At 49.7% G+C, this 19,801-nt stretch overlaps 1 protein-coding gene across 1 annotated transcript in view; it reads right to left on the bottom strand.

Annotated features, from left to right (window-relative positions):
- SLC24A3 (solute carrier family 24 member 3) overlaps positions 1-19,801 on the bottom strand; it is a 463,454-nt gene that overhangs the window by 7,729 nt on the left and 435,924 nt on the right. Inside the window, exons 13-15 of the mRNA XM_065892354.1 lie at positions 17,799-17,965; positions 14,844-14,958; positions 13,377-13,489 (exon numbers count right to left, since the gene is read on the bottom strand). Coding sequence (XP_065748426.1) covers positions 13,377-13,489; positions 14,844-14,958; positions 17,799-17,965 — 395 coding nt within the window. The remainder of the gene's footprint in view (positions 1-13,376; positions 13,490-14,843; positions 14,959-17,798; positions 17,966-19,801) is intronic.

Here is a 19,801-nt window from a genome sequence, read left to right as displayed (position 1 = left end):
AAGGTGAGACAGCTGAGGCTCAGTGCAGAGACGCTCTTAACCAAGGTAAGATTCTGCTCACCAGCGCGCAGGTGTGGGTTCCCCCGACACATGCAAGCAATTCTGCGACCCCAGCTGAGTGTCCTGCACTTTAACCTGCCACTACCTACCTGGAAGCCGCAGCAGCTCCCACAGGTTAGGCCTCAGCCCTGCAAGGCTGCACCCACCTCCCCCTACTTGAGATGCCAGCTGTAAGTCCAGGTTGTCACCTGTGTTACAGTTAGGGAGGTTCCAAGAAGGAACCTTCTTCTTAGGTTCTACTAGTTTGCTAGAGGGCTCACAGAACTTGGAGAAAACCTTTACCTTACTAGATCACCGGTTTATTATAAAAGGATATAACTCAGATAGAAGAGAGGCACAGGGCAAGGTGTGGGGAAAGGGCTGGGGGCTTCCAGGTCCTCTCGGCGGGGGCGGGGCAGGCACTCTCCCTGAATCTCCATGTGTTCACCAACCCAGAAGCTCTCTGAACCCTGTCCTTTTTGGGCATTTACGGAGGCCTCATTATAGAGGCACAACTGATTAAATCAACGGCCACTGGTGACTGACTGAACCTCCAGCCCCTCTCTTCGCCCCAGACTTCAGGGGGTTGCGACTAAAAGTTCCAACCCTCAAATCACAGGGTTGGTTCTCCTGCCAAGCAGTCCCCATCCTTAGGTGCTGACCTAAAGTCACCTCATTAACAGAAAAACAGATACCTTTGTAGCTCTCCTCAGGAAATTCTGAGGGTTTTAGGAACCCCGTGCTAGAAACGAAGAGTAAATGTATATTTCTTATCATAAATCACAGTCTCACACACGGCCACGAAGCTGGTAAGGGGTCAAGCCTGCACTCAGAGTCGGCCTTCAGCCTGTAAATTCTAGACTCTTCCCTGCACCTTGCAGGGCACAGGGAAAAAGCCAGAGTTCTCTTCACCTGCTAAGAACTCTCCAAGGTGGCATCTGGGCCTTTGGCGCCCATCCTTTCCGGAAGAGTCCTGAATGCACAGCAAGAACCACAGGTGCCCATGCAGCAGAGGCCTGGGGCCACCCCATCCAGGTCCCGTGCTGCCCCCATCCTCTTGCCACTTTGGTGGAGCCAGCTGACTCCCCAGAGCCGGTACTGGCGTCTGTGCCTGAGGGCTCCTCCCAGAACTGCGGAAGTGCCACCCGCCCCACCAGTGTCCCTCCAGCTGCTGCCGCCTGCCTTCCCGTCACACCTCCCCGCTCCCTTCTGGGCTTTCCTCCTCCCCGACCCCGAATAAACGCCTCACCCCATCCTTGTCTCAGGACGCAGTGGTCTCTGGGGGATCTAAACTTTGACAGACAGTGGGACTGAATCTGCTTCAGGCCTTGGTGACCCAGGTCAGCCCTTTCCTGGGGGGCCGGTAAAGACCCTGTCTTCCCCCAGGTATCATCTCATTTTCCTGAACCAGCACCTGAAATCTAAAGGGCAAGATTCACCTTCAGGGGATTGGGTGGTGTCACGGTAGCCCCCAGGGTCTTGTTAGAACAGCCTCAAGAAGAACCATTCATTGCCACGTCGCCCAACGATCCCCCAGTTACCCCTCCAGGTCTGTGGGAACAGCTTGTATTTAGACGGGCCCTGGCAGCGCCTGGAGTTTGCTGGTGTCCATGGTGTCAATACTCCTGCCAAGGTCAAGTGCAAGGTGCCAACCAAGGGTCGGGTGGGGAAGACCTCTGTAAGTCTCTTCTTCCCCTGGGGGTTGGGGCAGCGTTTTCAGTAAAAGAAAACACTGGTCCGGCAACTGGAGCAGCATCCAGGTACCGGGAGCCTGATTCAGGGATGCTCGCTAAAAAGACGAGAAGGGAGATGCAGAAGCATCGAGTACCGACTGGTGGGTTATGGGCGCGCCGGCTGAGTCGGACACGGTTCTGCTCTCAGAGGCAGAGGGGAGGTGACCGCCCATGTGACTGCAGAGGCAGAGGACGTGGCTGGGGCAGCTTCCTGGAGGAGGTGATGGCTGGCAGACAGCCGGCCTTGGAAGAAGGACCTTGGGAAAAGCCTTCCTCCACGTGGCCACTCCTTCTGGAAACATTCTCGGGCCCCACTTCCTCCCGGTTCTCCCCCTTTCTGGCTGACCACTCCTCAGCCTCCTTCACTGGATGGTTTTTTCCCGCCTGACATCAGGATATGGTTCCGGGCTCTCTTCTCTATTTACGCTTATTTCTTGTAAGAGCTTTATGCTTGAAGACCCACAATAATGCTCTCGCCTGCCAGACGGAGACCTTGCCTCTGAACTTCAGACGCCTTTATCCCACTGCCTACCTGACATCTCCACCAGGATGACCCTCAGACACATGAAACCTAATCTGTCCTAAATGGAACCCTGGGCGCTGCCTCTTAGATACGCTCCCCTCCACCCCTACCCAGGCTTGTCTTCCCCAGGTCACATATTCTCTCTTTCCTACAAATGCTTCATAACTGGTCTTGGGCCTCTGTCTTGTCTGGCTCCCACCCTTTCCCCACGCAGTAGCTGGAAGCTTCTTCCTAATAGGACAATCACACCACCCCCTTCCTTGTCTCCATGGCCACAGCTCTCAGCGTCCTTGCCCACGTGGCCTCTCTGGGCTCTAGCTGGTTCCTGCCACTCATCCCTCTGCCTCCCCGCCTCGCACCCCCACCCTCTGCCCCCAGGCAGAGGAGCTGTCCTCAGGTCCTTCCATGCACAGAACCTTCTAGTATCTTGGTCTTTTACTAGCTGTTCCTTCTGTTTAGAAAAAGTCTCTCACTTTTATCTCCTTGGTTTCTGATAATCTCAGATTCTCAGAATAAGTGTCACTTCCTCACATGCATTCCAGGTTGTCACACTGGGTTCGGAATTGCCTGTGTGGTCATCTCCTCCCAGAGGCCGGGGCTCCAGGAGCACAGGACGGTGTCTGTCCAGTTCACTGAGGTGTCCCCAGCGATGGCGACCAGCTTGGCACACAGAAAGCAGTCAATTCACGTCTGAGCAGAAGAAGGATGAGAACATTTCTGATCACTTCTTTTTACCTCTGTGGATTCTGGAATCAGGGGGGCTCTTGCTTGGAAACAGAAAAGGACAGACACCCTCTACTGCCTCCGTCCATTGCTTCTTAGATTTATTTTACATTTCTAAGCCCCAGCTCAGAAATCAGATTTGCCCTGGCTGCCCGGAGCCTGCCTGGTGACTTTCTTCGTGCGGTTGGAGCAGGCGGAACAGACATTTGTCACCAAAATGGGACAAGAAGTACTCATTTTCCAAACTGACTTTTAGAAATCGTTTTTATTGGGGGCACTTAGGTAGCTAGCTGGCTTCTGAACAATACACAAGTACTAAGAAATGCCCCAAATCTGTAAAACTGCCTTGGTTCCTTGCTGTCAGATGCCTGAACCCAATCCTTGCACAAAACAGCTGTCTCAGTGGTAATTATCCAAAAATTATGACCTGGAAATCCATCTAGGCAAGATGGGAAAATTGCTTCAGAATTGTAGCAGGTTACCTGCTAGGGTGAGGAGGCCATTAAACCCACACAGGCTGCTGGGTGCCGATGTCAGAGCTACAGAAAAAGATGTCATGTGGTTACTGAAATGCTAATAGATGGAGGCCCCTGAGTGTCCTTTCGGAAATGACACCCTCTCCCGGGAAAAGCTGGAGGCGGATCTGAGGGAAGACCAAATCGCTCATGGCCAATAAGCCTCTAAATGCGCTTTTCCATGAACCTGGAGCTATCTTTCCAAGCAACTCCTGCATCTTGGCATGAAGTTACACATTGGTGACCCTACAGCGTGCCTGGGCACGGGGGCTGGCCCCCAAGGGCCTGATGCAAGCGGCGGAGGGACCCAGGGCCTGGATAAATGGATCATCTTCATGGAAGGATCCAGAGCAGCTCCTCCAACACTCAGAAACCGCTGTAGACTGACCGCCTACTGCAGCCTTAGGCAGCGGCGGCTTGAGCTGCACCAGCGCCTGTGAAATCTGGGCGTCAGGAGTTCTCTTCCCTCCCGGCTCCTCACTTTACGTGAAGTTGAAGCGCTCACTGAAGCCTTAATAAGCAGACCCTGTCCTCTCTCCCAGCAAAGACTCAACCTCAGGGGCCCCAGCGACGACCCTCACGCTCCTGGGCGCCGGCCTCTGTGCCACGGTTTGCTCTGGCCACGGTTCTCCCTGGCCCAGCGTGAAGAGAAGAAACCTCACTGTCCTCTCTCTGCCTCTCTCTGGTGGTGGGATTTAAGCTCTGAGGCCCTGGGTGCCTGACCTGCAGAAGCGGGCCTAGAACAGCACTGCACTGACAGTGAATCCCTGACCCCGGCCCGCCTCGCCCCGCGCCCTGGCCTTCCTTCTGTTTTCAGACACAGCTGCCCGGGGTACACTCTTGTTACAAGGCGCCCCTGCCCCTCAAATCCCCCACTCTTTTTGGCCACTCACTGCTCAGCACAGAGCCCACCGCCCTGGGCAGCGGGTCCAGAGTGACGGGCGCCCCTCACTGTCACACGCCCACCTCACTATCTCCACGGGCTTCTCCTCTGAAGTCAGTAACCCCGTGTTTGTCCCTCATGGAGTCTGTCTCCCTCGACCCGACACACGGTCTAAGGGGGAGGGGCTGGCCTGCCTTGTTCACTCTGTATTCCCAGCTTCTCACCAAGTTCCCGGCACACAGTACATGCACGATACGCACTGGTGCTTGTCTCACTTAGCTGTCGTCAGAATTAGACGAGCCCATGTGTGCATGGCCTCCCTGGAGTTGCTGGCGCATAGTAGGGACTCGATGAATGTTAAGCTATTCTCAGTGCTGCTCTGTTTGTCCCCTGCACTTTTCTCAGGTCAGCCTGTTCCTCCCTTCTGCTCTGCTCACGTGTCTTCCTCCCCAAGTGAGGTGATGCTGATGGGAAAGTTAGGATCCATCCACCCATCCATCCAACAACTATTTCTTGAGCACATTCTAAGTACCAGGCACTGTGCCAGGCAGAGAGGAAACAATAAACGAGTAAGACGGGCACAGTTCCCGCCCTCGGGGAGATCACTCCTCTGCGGGAGGCTCAGACAAAGGGGCAAAGTCAGCCTTGATGGTACCTGCTGATGAAAAACACAGCAGCGACATGTGACTCAGGTATGGGAGGTCACAGTGGACATCCAAGCTGATACCCGAAGGATGAACTGGAGAGAGAGACAAGGGGAGTCCTTGCTGGTGGCCCTTCCCTGCTCTGTGAGGTGGTCTGCTTCCAGGGGACAATTTTCTTCGATCCCTAACTTACAGGAAAACCAAAAGACATAGCTTGGTTGGGCCAAATTGGGCCACTGTTTTGGTCTACCATTACTAGACAAAGAGGTAGCCTGCACAAGTAAAGTTTCCCAGAAAATTAAAGCCTACCTTTCTGCATGCCAGCACCTTGACTCTTCTGATGAAATTATTTCATTCCTCATTTTGTCTGGATGACTGAGAATGACCACCATGAATATACATTATTTAACTGGACTGAAATACGGCAACACTCTCAGGAGCTACTGATGTACGAGGATTGCTCACCTCTGCAATTGAGGAAGTAAAAGGTATTCTCTACTTAAACAAGTAAAATGTCCTGCCGTGTGGATGGCGAACGCGAAGTGGACAAGGTTTTACACTCAGGCTCCAGCCACAGGGAACCGATCCGGGTAAATAACTGTCAGACAAAGTAGGGAAGAGAGGGGGCCAACAGGGACGCAGGGAAGAGCTTATGTGATGCTCAGCATGGTCTGTACTTGGGGGCAGTGCCTGGAGGGATGAGAGGAGTCAGGCGTGTGGGCAGGACTTGGGGGGTCTGCTCATAGAGATTTCCTCCCTCTTTGAATGCCCTCTCAATCAAAGAGATGAAACTATCTCAGAAAACTAAAAGTAGCATTTTAAAGAATGCCACTTGGATCTGAGGGTGGTTTGATTACTCTGCCCCTCCCCTGATTCAGCTCACCTGGCTGCCTCTACCTGCCTCTTGCCCATTTACATTTTAGCTCTGCTTCAGGATGAAAACTCTTCCTGACAGTGAAGCTTATCACTATTTATTAAACATGGATTCTAGAATACAATGCTTTAACTGCAATATAATCATGGGCTTCCTGACAGTTACTAAGTTTTGAATAGTACTGAAAAATAAATTAACTAGGTTTTTTCCCCCAGAGAATTTTAAAAGTTCAAAATGTAATCTCCTTTTCAACAAATGATGCTGAAACCACTATAGATCCACATGCAAAAGAGTGAAGTTGGATCCCTACCTCACACCATATGCAAAATGAAATCTCCTTTGGTTTCCCTGGGGCTCATGAACTGTTTATAGATTATTGAATTTCTACTTTCAAAAAAGAGGCCTACATAGGATGCTGGTATCCCTGGAATAGAATGAAGATCTCTCTGGCACTGGTTACAGAAAGAGAAGCATTTGGATAAATGCTTCTCTCTCTGGGCTTTTCAACCAAATGTTTTCCCCCAAGAGCAGTCTCTTGTGTGCCACGGCTGCTTATAAACCAGAAGTGGCCTGCTTCTTCTCCGGCATTTCCCCCTCAACTTCAAAAATAAAGGCAATCTTCAACCACAGAATTTGATGTGCTCCTTGTACAATTCCAGAAGAATGACCAGACTGACTGATGACCCAGTTATGACATCCACAGATGGAAAACATGAATTTGGGCCAGACATCTAATAGGGCCTGAATTTTTGTGTTCATGATATCACCCTGTCACTAGAGTTTGGAACCTGAAAAGGGTGTGTTTTCATGGCTGTGGGTGTTACTGATATGAGAATTATGTTTAATTTTCTGTTCTCTAAAGAGTGTTCGGACAACGTCAGGAGAGGAAAAGAGGGCATGATTTATGGCAGACGAAGTGTCTCGTGGAGTTGGGAGTTCATGTTCAATCAGGAAGATTTCACAGCTGGTAAGAGGGGTTGGTTTACCTCCAGGATGAGCTCTGAGTTTTGTTTTCCAATGGTTTTCATTTCACCTTCCGTGACTGTACCCTGTAATCCCAGTAGAGAAAAAATAAACATAATGGATCTTAGGGACATTGGAAGGATTTGCGTCCCCTGCTCCTGCCTGTTCATCCCTCCTTGGAGAGACTCAAGGTGGTAAAAATCTATTATTCATGGACTGATTTTCCAGGTTATTTAGAGCATAGCTTCCTCTCATCGTTTTGCTGCAGGCTTTTTAGCCACTAGAGAAAACAAAAAGTCGTTGAAATTCATGTAGGGCTGACGTTTACTTCTTCAACAACTCTGACAAGAGGAATTCAATAATCTATAAACAGTTCATGGGAAGGTGAAACAAACAGGAATCAACCAGGTGGATTGTTGCTGAACTCAATGGATCCATACCCAGCACTCTGAGCTGGGTTCAGGGACACAGAAGCCAGGCGGAGTCTGGGGTGCCGATAAAGATGGGATGTAAAGATGGATCAGGAGATGAAATGACAGACAGAACACTGCATTTGGAAGAGGCAGAGCCCGTGGAGAGAGGAAAGAGGCATCCAAGACCGAGCCTGACCATGTAACGACAGAGGGTCACCTGCAGTACGTCCTAGGGAAGTCAGGGTGTGCTCACAGCAGGGCTCTTGCTTGGAGCGGGACACACGGGCTTGAGGGCTGCGCTGAACTGGGTGATACCGGGGAAGGCTGAATGACAGAACCTTTCTCTATCCTTTGCTCAGGCAGCAACGTCTAGCCTCAAAAATAAATGTCGAACCAACTTTTTCTTTTTTAAATGGCATTTCTCTTTAAAATTTTTATTTTATTTATTTATTTTTGGCTGCACTGGGTCTTCACTGCTGCGCGCAGGCTTTCTCTAGCTGAGGAGAGCGGGGGCTACTCTTCGTTGCGGTGCGCGGGCTTCTCATTGCGGTGGCTTCTCTTGTTCCAGAGCACGGGCTGTAGGCACACGGGCTTCAGTAGTTGTGGCGCACGGGCTCGGCAGTGGTGTCTCGCAGGCTCCAGAGCACAGGCTCAGTAGTTGTGGCGCACGGGCTTAGTTGCTCCGTGGTACGTGGGATCTTCCCAGACCAGGGTTCCAACCCGTGTTCCCTGCACTGGCAGGCGGATTCTTAACCACTGCGCCACCATGGAAGTCCCTGAACCGATTTTTTTAAAAAAAGTATTGGTTTGGAGGGGCACCTTCCGTGCCCCCAGGTCTCAGCTTGGACCTGAAGCTTCCCTCTAAGTCATGAAAGACGGCTGTTGGTGAGGCTAGCGCAAGTGCAGCGGACGATTCACTCAAGGCTTCCGTGACATTCAACGCCTTTTTCGTGGCTCAGGTATGTACGAGCCCCATCCTGTGTGCTCTGAGGATGCTCACCGAGCCTCCCGTGGTGAGAACGTGAAGGGAAAGGCTGTGTTAATAACAAAGGAAAAGAATATGCAGGTGCCGTGAAGCTGCCCCTAAACGGCAGGAATGAGATTAGGATAAAATAAAATGAAATGAATATTGTCGTTTTGAAAACTAATGAGGCATGTGTAAAGAGCTCCACAACATTCGTCTTCTCTACAGCAATTCCAACTCTGGGAAAATAATCAAAAGAAAGAGCCTCAAATGTAAACACAGTTTTGTGGTTAATTTCCGTAGCTCTTTAAACTCTGTAAGACTGATGTACTAAGATGTCTGTGGCATCATTAGTTATCACCGTGAAAACCTTGAAGCAGCATCCGTGTCCAACCGCAGCGGGATGATTAAGTCAATTTTGGCATAACGAGGATATTAAACTGCCTGATAATGATGTTTTTAATGAGACTTTTAAGGAAAATATGTCTGCTGTGTGTAAGAAGTATTTTAAAGAGCAATGTGCAAAACTGTATCGCGTGACATCAGCTATGTCAACCAGCCTAGGAAGAGAAAACTATGCAGAAATGTTAACAGTTGATATCTCTGGATTGGACTATGTGATTTTTATTTCATCCTCTAAAGCTGCAGTGTCTCATGGGCAGCCACAAGTCATGTAGCTATACAAATTTAAATTCATTAAAATAAAATAAAAATGAAAAAATTCAGGCCTTCACTTGTTCCAGCCACATTTCAAGTGCTTAAATGTCTCATGGGGCTAGTGGCTACTATATCCCACAGTATGGCTAGAATATTTTCATCACCGCAGAAAGTTCTATTGGGCAGGTACTGCTCTAGAGTTTTCTCTAATTAGAATTTCTCTAATTAAAATTTCTCTAATTTTCTATGAAGACCATGAGCTATTTTTATAATCAGAGAAAAGGAAGAAAAAAGTAAAGTTCAGATTCGTGGACTGTAGGAAAAACCCGAGAGATTATTTTAGGAATGGCAAAACAGAATCAAGGTGATTGTACTGAAAGGAAGCAGCGAGGCTTTAATGAGAGTGTAAACACTGTGGAAAATACTGTTCTCAGATTAAGTACAGAAAAGATGTGGTAACCAGAAGGGAGGTGGTCCGCACGGGACCCAGGAAAAGGAGCTCAGAGGCAAGGTTAGTCAGTGCACTCAGCATGGCTGGAGTGGAGGGGGCAGCTCAGGGCGGTAGAGAGACAGGCCCTACGATATGGGTGGACGCTCGGACGGCAGCAGCTCAGCAGCCCCAGCAGAAGGTTATCCAGCAAATCCTTCCTGTTTGGACTCCACTCTCAACCGGACACCCTGGACTGCAGGACTCATCCGCGTCTCCACTCCTTCCTGGGTACACAGCTCAACTAATGACCTGGAGCTCCCTTATAGCTAGATGGGAACGTATGACTTATCTGGACAGTGGGTCGGGGCAGCCAGGACATGGACCACTTCCAGGCCTCATCCAAAACCGATCTGCGCCATCCTCCGTGCCCTTGCCCTCTCGGCTTTCTGAGTGGCCGCTGGAGAAGGACTCCGAGATGGTAGAACCACCTGGTAGAATAAACCTCAATCCCTGAGTTTCTGCTTGAAGCGTCCACGGGAGCTGCCAGGATAGAAACAACTGCAGCAGATTTTGAGCAAGAAATAAACCTTCGTTGGGCTACCCCAGAGAGATTCTGTGGTTATTTGTAATAGAGTAGTAGCAATGCTTATTCTGAGAAATAAAATTCTAACTTGACCTTCCGTGGGGAAGGTATCAATGCAACAGGTCGGGTTATTCAATCCTGCTTGCCTCCAGCGGAGCCTAGAACTCTCAGGCCGATGGGAACGTGGCCCTTGGAATGTTCTTCATGTCACTGACTGATGATGTTGGTGTGTACACTGGAAGCGACGGGGCACCCTGGACCAGTTTGGCAGGATGTTTGGCAAGCTTTATGATGTGTACCTGGTGTCTGTGCTGGGAATCTGAGTTTTGTGATCACGGCTGTACATGTTGCAGGAGTGTGTCTACCTGACCAGCCCTCCAGAGAGCCTCAGACTCCATCTCCTGCACGTGGCCCTGTAGTGAGGCAGGACTTGGAAGCCTGCACCTGACCTCTCTGGACTTCTCCTGATGCATCTTATTTGCCTGTGGCTTTTACTCTAAACCCTTTGCTCTAATAAACCTTAGCTGTGACTATGACCTGCTGTTGAGTCCCATGAGTACTCCTGGTGAGTCAGTGAACTTGAAGGTGGTCATGGGGCTCCCCAGATACCTCCCCCATAAGATCTTTCTCCAGGAAAACAGAGCGCAAGTCATCGGGAATAAGTATGCTTTCTACCTGGCACTTGGGTATGTTAGTACCATCTGCTGGCATTCTAGCATATACATCAAACTCTCGTGAATTTGGTTGATGTGAGTCCATTCATCAGATTCTGACTGACAACAATGGCACTCTTAGGAATCTTGGGAAGATTATCTGGAATCCTGTGACCACCCAATGGTTGATGCTCCTTCAGGTGCCAACCTGGATGACATTTCTTCGGTGTCTCTTACATGCCACTTAACATGTGATAAGATGAAGCAAGTTCACAGATTTAGGACGAGCCGTGAGTGAGGCAGAAATAAAGCCTGTGGAGAGAGATCCCATTTGGCGGCAGTGGGGGGGGGGGTGGGGTCCAGGGAGGAGTCCCGAATGAAGTGGCATTTGCGACAGACCTGGAGGGAGGAACATCATTTCAAGTGGGAAGAGTGACGGGGAGTATGTGCATCTGAGTCAGAGTCTGCAGGAGGAAAGACTCCAGCAGGGGAAGCGCAGGACACCTTCAGGGGCTGTGAGTCTAAAGGGTGCTAGCACAGCTCTGTTCAATATCTGAGACAGCAGGTGGTCAGGGGGGCATGGTGCTTCGGGAGCACTGATGGGGGACCATTGAAGGGCTGGCCTCTGGTGAGCACCTGTTTACCTTACAGTCAGCCTAGGCTAAGTGGTCCTTCTTCCTGGGCTTAGGGCCCAGGATTAAAACTCACTCCTGGGCATATACCCAGACAAAACTCTAATTCAAAAAGATACATGCACCCCTGCGTTCACGCAGCACTATTTACAATAGACAAAACATGAAAGTAACCCAATGGACATTTGTCCATCGATAGATGAATGGATAAGAAGATGTGGTACATACATACAATGAAATATTCCTCAGCCATTAAAAGGAATGAAATAATGCCATTTGCAGCAACATGGACGGACCTGGAGACCATCACAGTAAGTGAAGTAAGTCAGACAGAGAAAGACAAATACCATATGACATCATTTATATGTGGAATCTAAAATACAACACAAATGAACATATCTATGAAACAGAAACAGACTCATAGAGGACAGACTTGTGGTTGCCAAGGGGGAGGGAGAATGGGGTTGGGATGGAGTGGGAGGTTGGGATTAGCAGACACAAGCTATTATATATAGGATGGATAAACAACAAGGTCCTAATGTATAGCACAGGTAACTATATTCAATATCCTGTGATAAACCATGATGGAAAAGAACATGAAAAAGAATGTATATATATGTACAACCGAATCACTTTGCTGTACACTAGAAACTAACAGAACATTGTAAATCAACTCTACTTCAATAAAATAAATTTTTAAAAACTTATTAAGGGAAAAAATGAAAAAAAAATCAACTCACCCACAAAAAACACAGTAACCTCTAATGGAAAATTGGGTAAAGCGCATAAAGAGATAATTATCCTAAAGAAGAACCCAAAAGGCCAATACATGTAAAAAACAATACGCAGTCTCTCTGGTAAGTAAAGAAAGATCAATTAAAACACAGTTTAAAAAAACTCATGCTGCTGAATCTCTCATAAAAGTCCTCAAAAACATCATTTTGTAAATCCATATATCACGTCAGTGTGAATGTTGTCATTTTTTATTAACTGTCAAACGAGCACCCACGTGATCTGGGCCTGCCTGTCCCACAAGTGCATGTCAGGCCACGAGCCCCCAGGCTCACTCTGCTCCACTTACCCTGAACCCCTTCCTTCTCTCCAACAGGCCAAGTGCACTGTTCCCTCAGGGCCTTTGCACGGGCTGTTCCTTCTGCCTGCAATGCTTTTGCTCTGCCCTGCCCCAATTTTCCCATGGTTGTCTCTCTCTAGTTATTCGGACTTCAACTCACAGTCACCTCTGGTAAGGAGCCTTCCCAGACCCCCCGAGGTAATGTAACGCGTCCTCTCTCACCACGTCATCCCGCAATTTCATAGTCAACAGAGAAGAGATCTCGGCTCCTTAGGACACGTTCTGCTTCCTTCCCACTTCTTGTGCTTATCTTTACCCTTTGGTGAGACCTCTCTGCCAACAGGTAGCTTCAAATGAACCAAAAACATGTGGCCTTTCTGCCTGGATTTCAATTTCATCACCGGACACACCTTCCCTACCTGAAACAGCCATGAGTGAAGCAACTCGGAGACAACCATCATCTGATAAAATGAGCCACCATATTTTCTTCAGAAAATACACTTACTGAAAACACATTACACAGATAGACTGAAGCAACGCTCAGTAACACATTTAGAGAAGCACCCGACACTGGGTCGGGTGTGAAAACTTCAGAGGCATAAATAATACTGTTCTCTTCCAAATACAGAGAGAAATCTCTAACTGTAGTTTCTCCCTCCAGGGTTTTTACGTTTTTCATTGGTTGAAAAGATTCGAAAGAATCATAATGTATCATGACGTGTGAAAATTATCTGAAATTCAAATTTCAGTTTCTGTACATAAAGTTGGACTGAAACAGCCACGCTCATCCACTTGCCATCATCCGTGGCTGCCTCAGGCCACCACAACAGAGCTGATGACAACTGTGACAGAGACCGCCCGGGTGGCAAAGCCTAAAATATCTACTATCAGGCCCTCCCCAGAAACCGCCTACCAGCTCTGCTCTCAAGTCCTGAATGTTCCCACATGAGCCTGACCTCGCGAGAACCTGGCCAGGAGAATTTGTTTTCCCCTCCACGTGAGTGTTCCCACACCTCCTTTGCCCTGAGACACAGTTACAGTGGCCGAGGCCACGAAAAGCAGAAAAACCACTTACATAGGATCCGTAATCCACAGCCAGGGTCTGCAGGGCCCAGGGGAGCCCGAGGCCAATGAGGATGTCAAAAACATTGCTCCCGATGGAGTTGGACACGGCCATGTCCCCCATGCCTGCGAGGACAAGAGATTACCTGAGTGAGGGAGGTGGTCCCTAGGCGGTGCCCTGGCCCCCAATGACTCTCTCGAGCCCCTGGTCTGACAGCCAGAGACCCACGTGCCCGGGTCTCTCCCAGGCCATCCATCACTGTAGGATGATACAGATTGTAAAATAGTCTATTGAATACACATTTTCTTTTTGTGTGTGCATTTTTTCAATAGAACAGGATGGAATATACATTCTATTGAACTGCCGAGCTTAAATGTAATTTGAAAACCAACTATGGTTCCAAAAATTCTGAAGCATCCTATAGAAAGAAATAAACTCAGCAGTCTATAAAGGGCTCCTGAGTTCACCGACCCACGGTTCACTGAACCCATGGTTCAGTGTCATCACCCATCTGCTCTACGCTGTATCCAATTCTTCTTCTAAATAACTGGGCAACATTAAGGAAAATAATGTAACCAGCAGAATTTCACAAGGACCAGCGGAGGGCACTGTGCTAAGGCTGCGAGCCACAGGTTGTGTTTGCTGAAAACCAACCTCCTCCCGCACAAATCAGGCACATAAATTAGAGTGGGGGCTGGGAGGTGCACGGCCATCCAGGGGGCATCCACCTAGGGCGGGGCGGGTAAACTGTGACCTTGGTTTTGAGGGAGGAAGGGTCTGTCATACACTGAAGAGTGACCTCTGGCAGCTGGCACTTTGAGGGGTTCTGCAGTGGGTAAACCTTAGGCTATGGGGTCGGTCCTCTTGAAGCCTCAGTTTCCTCATCCATAAAATGCATCTATGATTGTCTCTAACTCATAGAGTTATTAAGTAACATCATGTGCTTAAACTGCTCTGTTCAGTTGCGGCACTCAGCAAAGGTTAGCCATCATTGTTTTTATTACTATTTTTTTTTGTTTGTTTGTTTGCAGTACGGGGCCTCTCCCACTGCGGAGCACAGGCTCCGGACGCGCAGGCGCAGCGGCCATGGCTCACGGGCCCAGTCGCTCCGCGGCATGTGGGATCCTCCTGGACCGGGACACGAACCTGCGTCCCCTGCATCGGCAGGCGGACTCTCAACCACTGCGCCACCAGGGAAGCCCTTTATTACTATTTTTAATAACAGAAGTAATACAACCTCCAGAGAGGATGTGGGTGCGACCCAGGAAGCGTCTCTGCCTTCCTCGAGGGTAGACCTCTGGCTTGTTTCCTTGTTATTCTGATGCCAGGAAGCCTTTTGACCAGCGTGGCACTGAAGCAGCCCAGTGCTCCTTCCCAGCTGGGATTTGGTGCCCCGGTAACTGCCCTGTGACCTCCCCCCGCCCCCCAAGTAGGAAGTCCTGCCTTCGTGTCCCAGCCCCGCCCCATTCGGGGTCCCACCTTGTCTGGCCACAATGAGGCTGGCCATGCAGTCGGGCACGCTGGTTCCGGCTGCCAGGAAGGTGATCCCCATGATGACGTCAGGAATCCCCAGCGTGTACCCGATGATCGTGACCTGAAAGAGGCGGGAAGAGGAGAGCTGAGGGCTGGCAGCAGCCCCACCTGCCTGCAAGACCCTCCCAGAAAAAAGCTAAAAAGTCTGCAATCTGGGCGGTCTCTCTGGGGGCCACGTCTGCTCTCTGTATCAAGACAGACGGACGAGGAACATCGCAGGGTGCAGACGGGGCTGCTGGCAGGGGACGGGGGTGCAGTTACGGAGCCCATGCTCTCCAACCAAAGACTGGCCTTTCTTACTTGTTCCTCTGGGTGAGGCAGGCGGCTTGAGGGAGGAGAAACAGGGTTTCTGGGAAAAGGGAATATAGGGACAGTATCTGAACTCAGGATGTTCCCGGGAAACCCAGAACGGATGGCTGCCATGCTGTGCTGGGAACGCAAGCGTCCACGTCCCATGCTGGCTGCATAATGAGACTTTACAGGAGCTGGGAAGGGGCTGACTCACACCATCCAGCCTTGTAGGAAAAGCCATAAGCAGCTGATTCCTTTCCTCTCTTGCTGGAAGCCTGGGGACATCACCTCTGCCCACGTCACCCTCTGCCCCACAGTGGCTTACGTTTATCTAGTACTCAGGCACTTCTGTTAATGCTGAGTGATGCTCGTGGGCTTTAACTTATTTCATTCTCACCACAACCCCAGGGAGTAGGTGCTTATCTGCATTCTTCACAGAGGCATCGCCCAAGGCCCATGCACTGGGGAGTGGCCGGGGGTGGGGGGACATTCCCACCCAGGCATTCAGGCTGCGCTGGCAGCACCTCTATTTACACAGGAGGGGCTTAGCTGGAGGAAGAACAGCTGACGAGGAGGCAGTGCCTCCATTCCATTAAATGAGCCCATTCTGGCCCCCAGTTTCCAGATGGGCAAACTGGGAGGAAAGCAGTGGGTGAGAAGGCGTGAGGAGGGGCGAGTGGCAAAAGTGAGTGAGTGGAAAGAGACCCATCCCGGGTCCGCTGGCTTCAGGAGAGGAAAACTTGCAGGAGGTGAACCGAGGAGGTCATTGTGGGATGCCACGTGCCCTCCCTCACTTTCTGTAAAATTACAAGAAATGCAAATGGGCTGTGGTAAGTAGCCCACCCCTCCCAGCTCCTCTGGGACCCCTGCGCTGGAGCCTGGCCTCACTCCCTCCCCGTCCAAAGGTTTGGGGGATGTTAGTTAAATCCGTAGGGATGCCTGGCTTGGTCCCTTTCAAACAGGGAATGCACGTCATTTCCATCCGGTGCTGAACTGAATTTGGGGTGGCCTCGGGTTCTCTGCTTTCCCCTCTCCAGGGAGGAAAGTGAGAGCAGAAACACAGCGTTTCTTCTGTCTGTTCTGGAGCCTTTTGTGAAATGGAGCTGCAAGCGTCCTGGCTAACCCTTGTTTTTCCTTTCTCACCCTCAGCGGGATCTCTGCAGGAATTGGTTTGGCTCCATGGGGCTTGGCCTGGGAAGGGGCCGCTGCCCTCGCCCCGTTGTTACTGTGGTTACCATGGTTATGGCTGAGGCTGGCGTTTGGGGGAAGTGATTCTCCGGGTGGCTGGACCAGGTCTCAGGGATTTCTCCTGGTTTCCCGCTTACTCCTGGCCATTTCTCAGGGCTTCTCAGAACCTCCCCCAGAGTGGAAGGAGGCAAACAGAAGGAGGGTGAACCTCGGATCCGTCGGCTACTCTGCGTGTTAGTGGACTTCAGAGAAAACCACTGGGCCGCCTGGAGTTCAGGGACACCAATGCTACTCCCCAAACCTGGCACCCAATGAGTGTGTCAAATAAAAACGTCAATGAACGCAGGATGAAGGAGAAAGCCCTGGCTATAAGACTTGGGTTGAAAAAAAATTATCTGTTTGTCTGTGATGCTGAAGGCATGGGATAATTACGAGTTACTTGTGTCAGGTTTACACACTTGTTATTACCTCTAAAATAATCTTTTCAGAACCTCTTTTTAGCTCTTGAGTGTAATTCTCCAGAATTTATACTGCATCTCTACGTGATGCTCAAGCATGATTATATGCACATAATTCTGTCATGGCTTTTCATTTCTGCCCAACTCCAATTCTAACGTATTAGGTTCACTCCTCAGTTAGAAACCAGAGTCATAGATGGGAAGTGCACTCTGGGTGGCTGGGTTTCCTGGAATGGCTTTGGGGCAGAGGCTCTTTTGAGCAATGGTCCCTCAATCCATGCCAATCCTTGAATCATTGTTTCAGCTTCAGAAGGGACACTTGAGCATTCACCTGGTCCAATGACTTCATTTTCTGGTTGAAGAAACTGAGCGGAGATGAGGGGTGACTATGATGGATGGGATTGTCAGCCCCCCCATGCCTCCCACCCTTCCTCCACGCTGGCTGCCTGTGACCCTGCTGGACTTTCCACTAGAGCGGGTGGAGTATATTTCCCCCACTCCATGGATGTCGGGCTTGGCTGATGGAGCGTGGGTGGAAGTCTCAAGCCAAGGGCCTGGGAGGCACCTGTGTTTGCTCTTGCCCTCCTGCATTCCAATGATCCACCGTGAGAAGACATTCCCCGGGTAGCCACTGGTCCAAAGAAAATGAGCACACACACGGAGTAGACATGAACCCCACCTACTGCCTGAATCAAAGGTAACCACACTGGAGCTGAAAGCAGATTGCTTAGCCAGTGCCCTCTAAGATCAGTTACTCTATGGTCTACCTGTGCTCTATGCTCTATGCAGGAGCATAAAGTCTTGTGATTCTAAACCACAGAATTTAGGGCTGGTTGTTACACAGTGTGTTGCAGCGACAGCTGACTGATACAGTTACTGGGCTGAAACCCCTGCGCCTACTCCCCTCTGGTTGAGAGTATTTCTCTCTGAAGAGATCCGGCACTGCACGGGGTCCTGGACTCACCATCCACACCATCATGTAGGAGAAGGCTGCGATCCACAGCGTGGAGGAAGCGAAGGTCACCATAAACCACTTCTCCCAGCGGGGCTTGTTGCAGTTGGGGACAGTGAAGTACAAGACAAAGCTCAGGGGCCAGGTGAACGCCCATTTGACTGTTTCCAGTTTGCCAGCTGGGAAAACAACAAAGGTGGAAAAAAAAAAAAAATCAGCGAGCTACATTTCTCTGCTCCACCCTCTGCACAGCTGTCCCCGGACATTTACATCCTAACGGAAGGCCTGTGAAATAAGCCTGACCATGTTGCTCTTTTCCCGGTAGACTCAAATGGCTTTCCACCAGTAACAAAACCAAGCGGAATAAAAAGTTATCCACTGCCACCTGCTACTCAGGCAACTGGAGCCAGGTGGAAAAGGATGAGGAGGATTCTCAGGATACAAACGGGGTGGGGGGAGAGTGAGGGGTTGGGATGGAGGTGGGGGAGGGGAGGTAGAGACCGCCAGCTGCCTCTGGGTCCTTCTCCCCATGGACAGGCAGCTACATCTTCCCAGATTCTAAGGCGTCAGCGGGCACGGCGCCACCTAGCGGAATTGACCAACATCCTCTGTCAACGTGCTGAAATCTTGAAAGACCAGCTGAAAGCTCTCAAGGTTGTCAAAACACCACTTGAGTGCCTGCATCCCAAGCTGCTATGGATTTGCAAATCCATAATTGCTTCCTGGCTCTAACTACTTACTGCCACGGACAAGATGATGGATCTGTCAGTGATGACCTGATCCTACCATCTCTGAGTGCTGCCTGAGTGCTGAGTATCAGGGACACCCATAAATGCTTATTTTGGTGACAACATTACCACAAGTTCTTGTAGCCTCAGATTTGAGAAACACAGTAGTTCTCCTTTGGCCATTATCACCATCCTGCTTAAGTGCTAACTCACCTCTAAAAAGAAATGTCAAGATCTCCATCTTCCAGAAAGTTCTCTGTGTGCATCCTTCTGGTCAACATCCCACCCCTCTACCACCATAGATTAGTTTTTCCTGTTCTCCAGCTTCAAATAAATGAAATCATGTAGTATTTTTTTGTGTCTACCTTCTTTTATTCAACATAATGTTTTCTGAGTTTCATTCATGTGTAATTCATTCCTAACTGCCCTGCAGTGTCCCATCCTGTGAATACACCACGATTTGTTTATCCATTCTTCCGTGGATGGGGTTTGGGTTGTTGCCAGTTTTCAGGTATTACAAGGAAAGAGGCGGGGAGCTTTCTTGTAGGAGTCTTTTTGTGGGCGTGTTTCCATTTCTCTTGGGCAAAGACCCAGGAGTCGAATTGCTGAGTCATAGGGTGGGTGTTTATTTAACTTTGTAAGAAACACTAAACTGTTTCCTAAAATGATTATTCCGTTTTATATTCCCTCCAGAGATAAGGAGGTATTTTTAAAATTACATTTTGAATAGTATGAATAAAATTTATTTTATAATTTTACAATTTATTTTATAATTTTATGCTAGCATCCAGCACTTATTCATACGTCTCTTACCAGTCTCCAAACAGTTTCCTAAAACTATTTAAGAGGAAAACTGCAGAGTAAAGTTACACAATGCCACTTTTGGCCCCTGGTCTCCCTAGACGGCAGGGTGGTCTCTAGGGGGAGATGGGGGCTTTCTCATCAGACAGCGCTGGGTCCAGTCCCCGTTCTGCCGGAGTCGAGTGCCTCAGTTACTTAAATTCCCTAAGCCTCAGTTTCCTCATCTGTAAAATGTGGACACAGAAACACTGAGCTTGAGGGTTGCTGGCAGAATTAAATGAACCATTAGGATAGGGATTGGGGCAACATAAGTTTGCACATTACCGGACTCAAAACCCTCAGAATCTTTCCTGACTTTCCATTCTTTCATTCCCCACCTCAACCCTGGCCACCTGCCCAGGGAACTCGATCCGTCTGCATCCTCCTATCCCCATGGTCTCTCCCTGGACCAGGTCCTCCATCTATGACCTGGCTGAAGACCTGGCT

Source organism: Phocoena phocoena, chromosome 15 (genome assembly GCF_963924675.1).
Source record: "Phocoena phocoena chromosome 15, mPhoPho1.1, whole genome shotgun sequence".
Taxonomy (NCBI): Eukaryota; Metazoa; Chordata; class Mammalia; order Artiodactyla; family Phocoenidae; genus Phocoena; species Phocoena phocoena.
The sequence above is the reverse complement of the archived record's forward strand: the minus strand, read 5'-3'. Positions and strand labels throughout refer to the sequence as shown.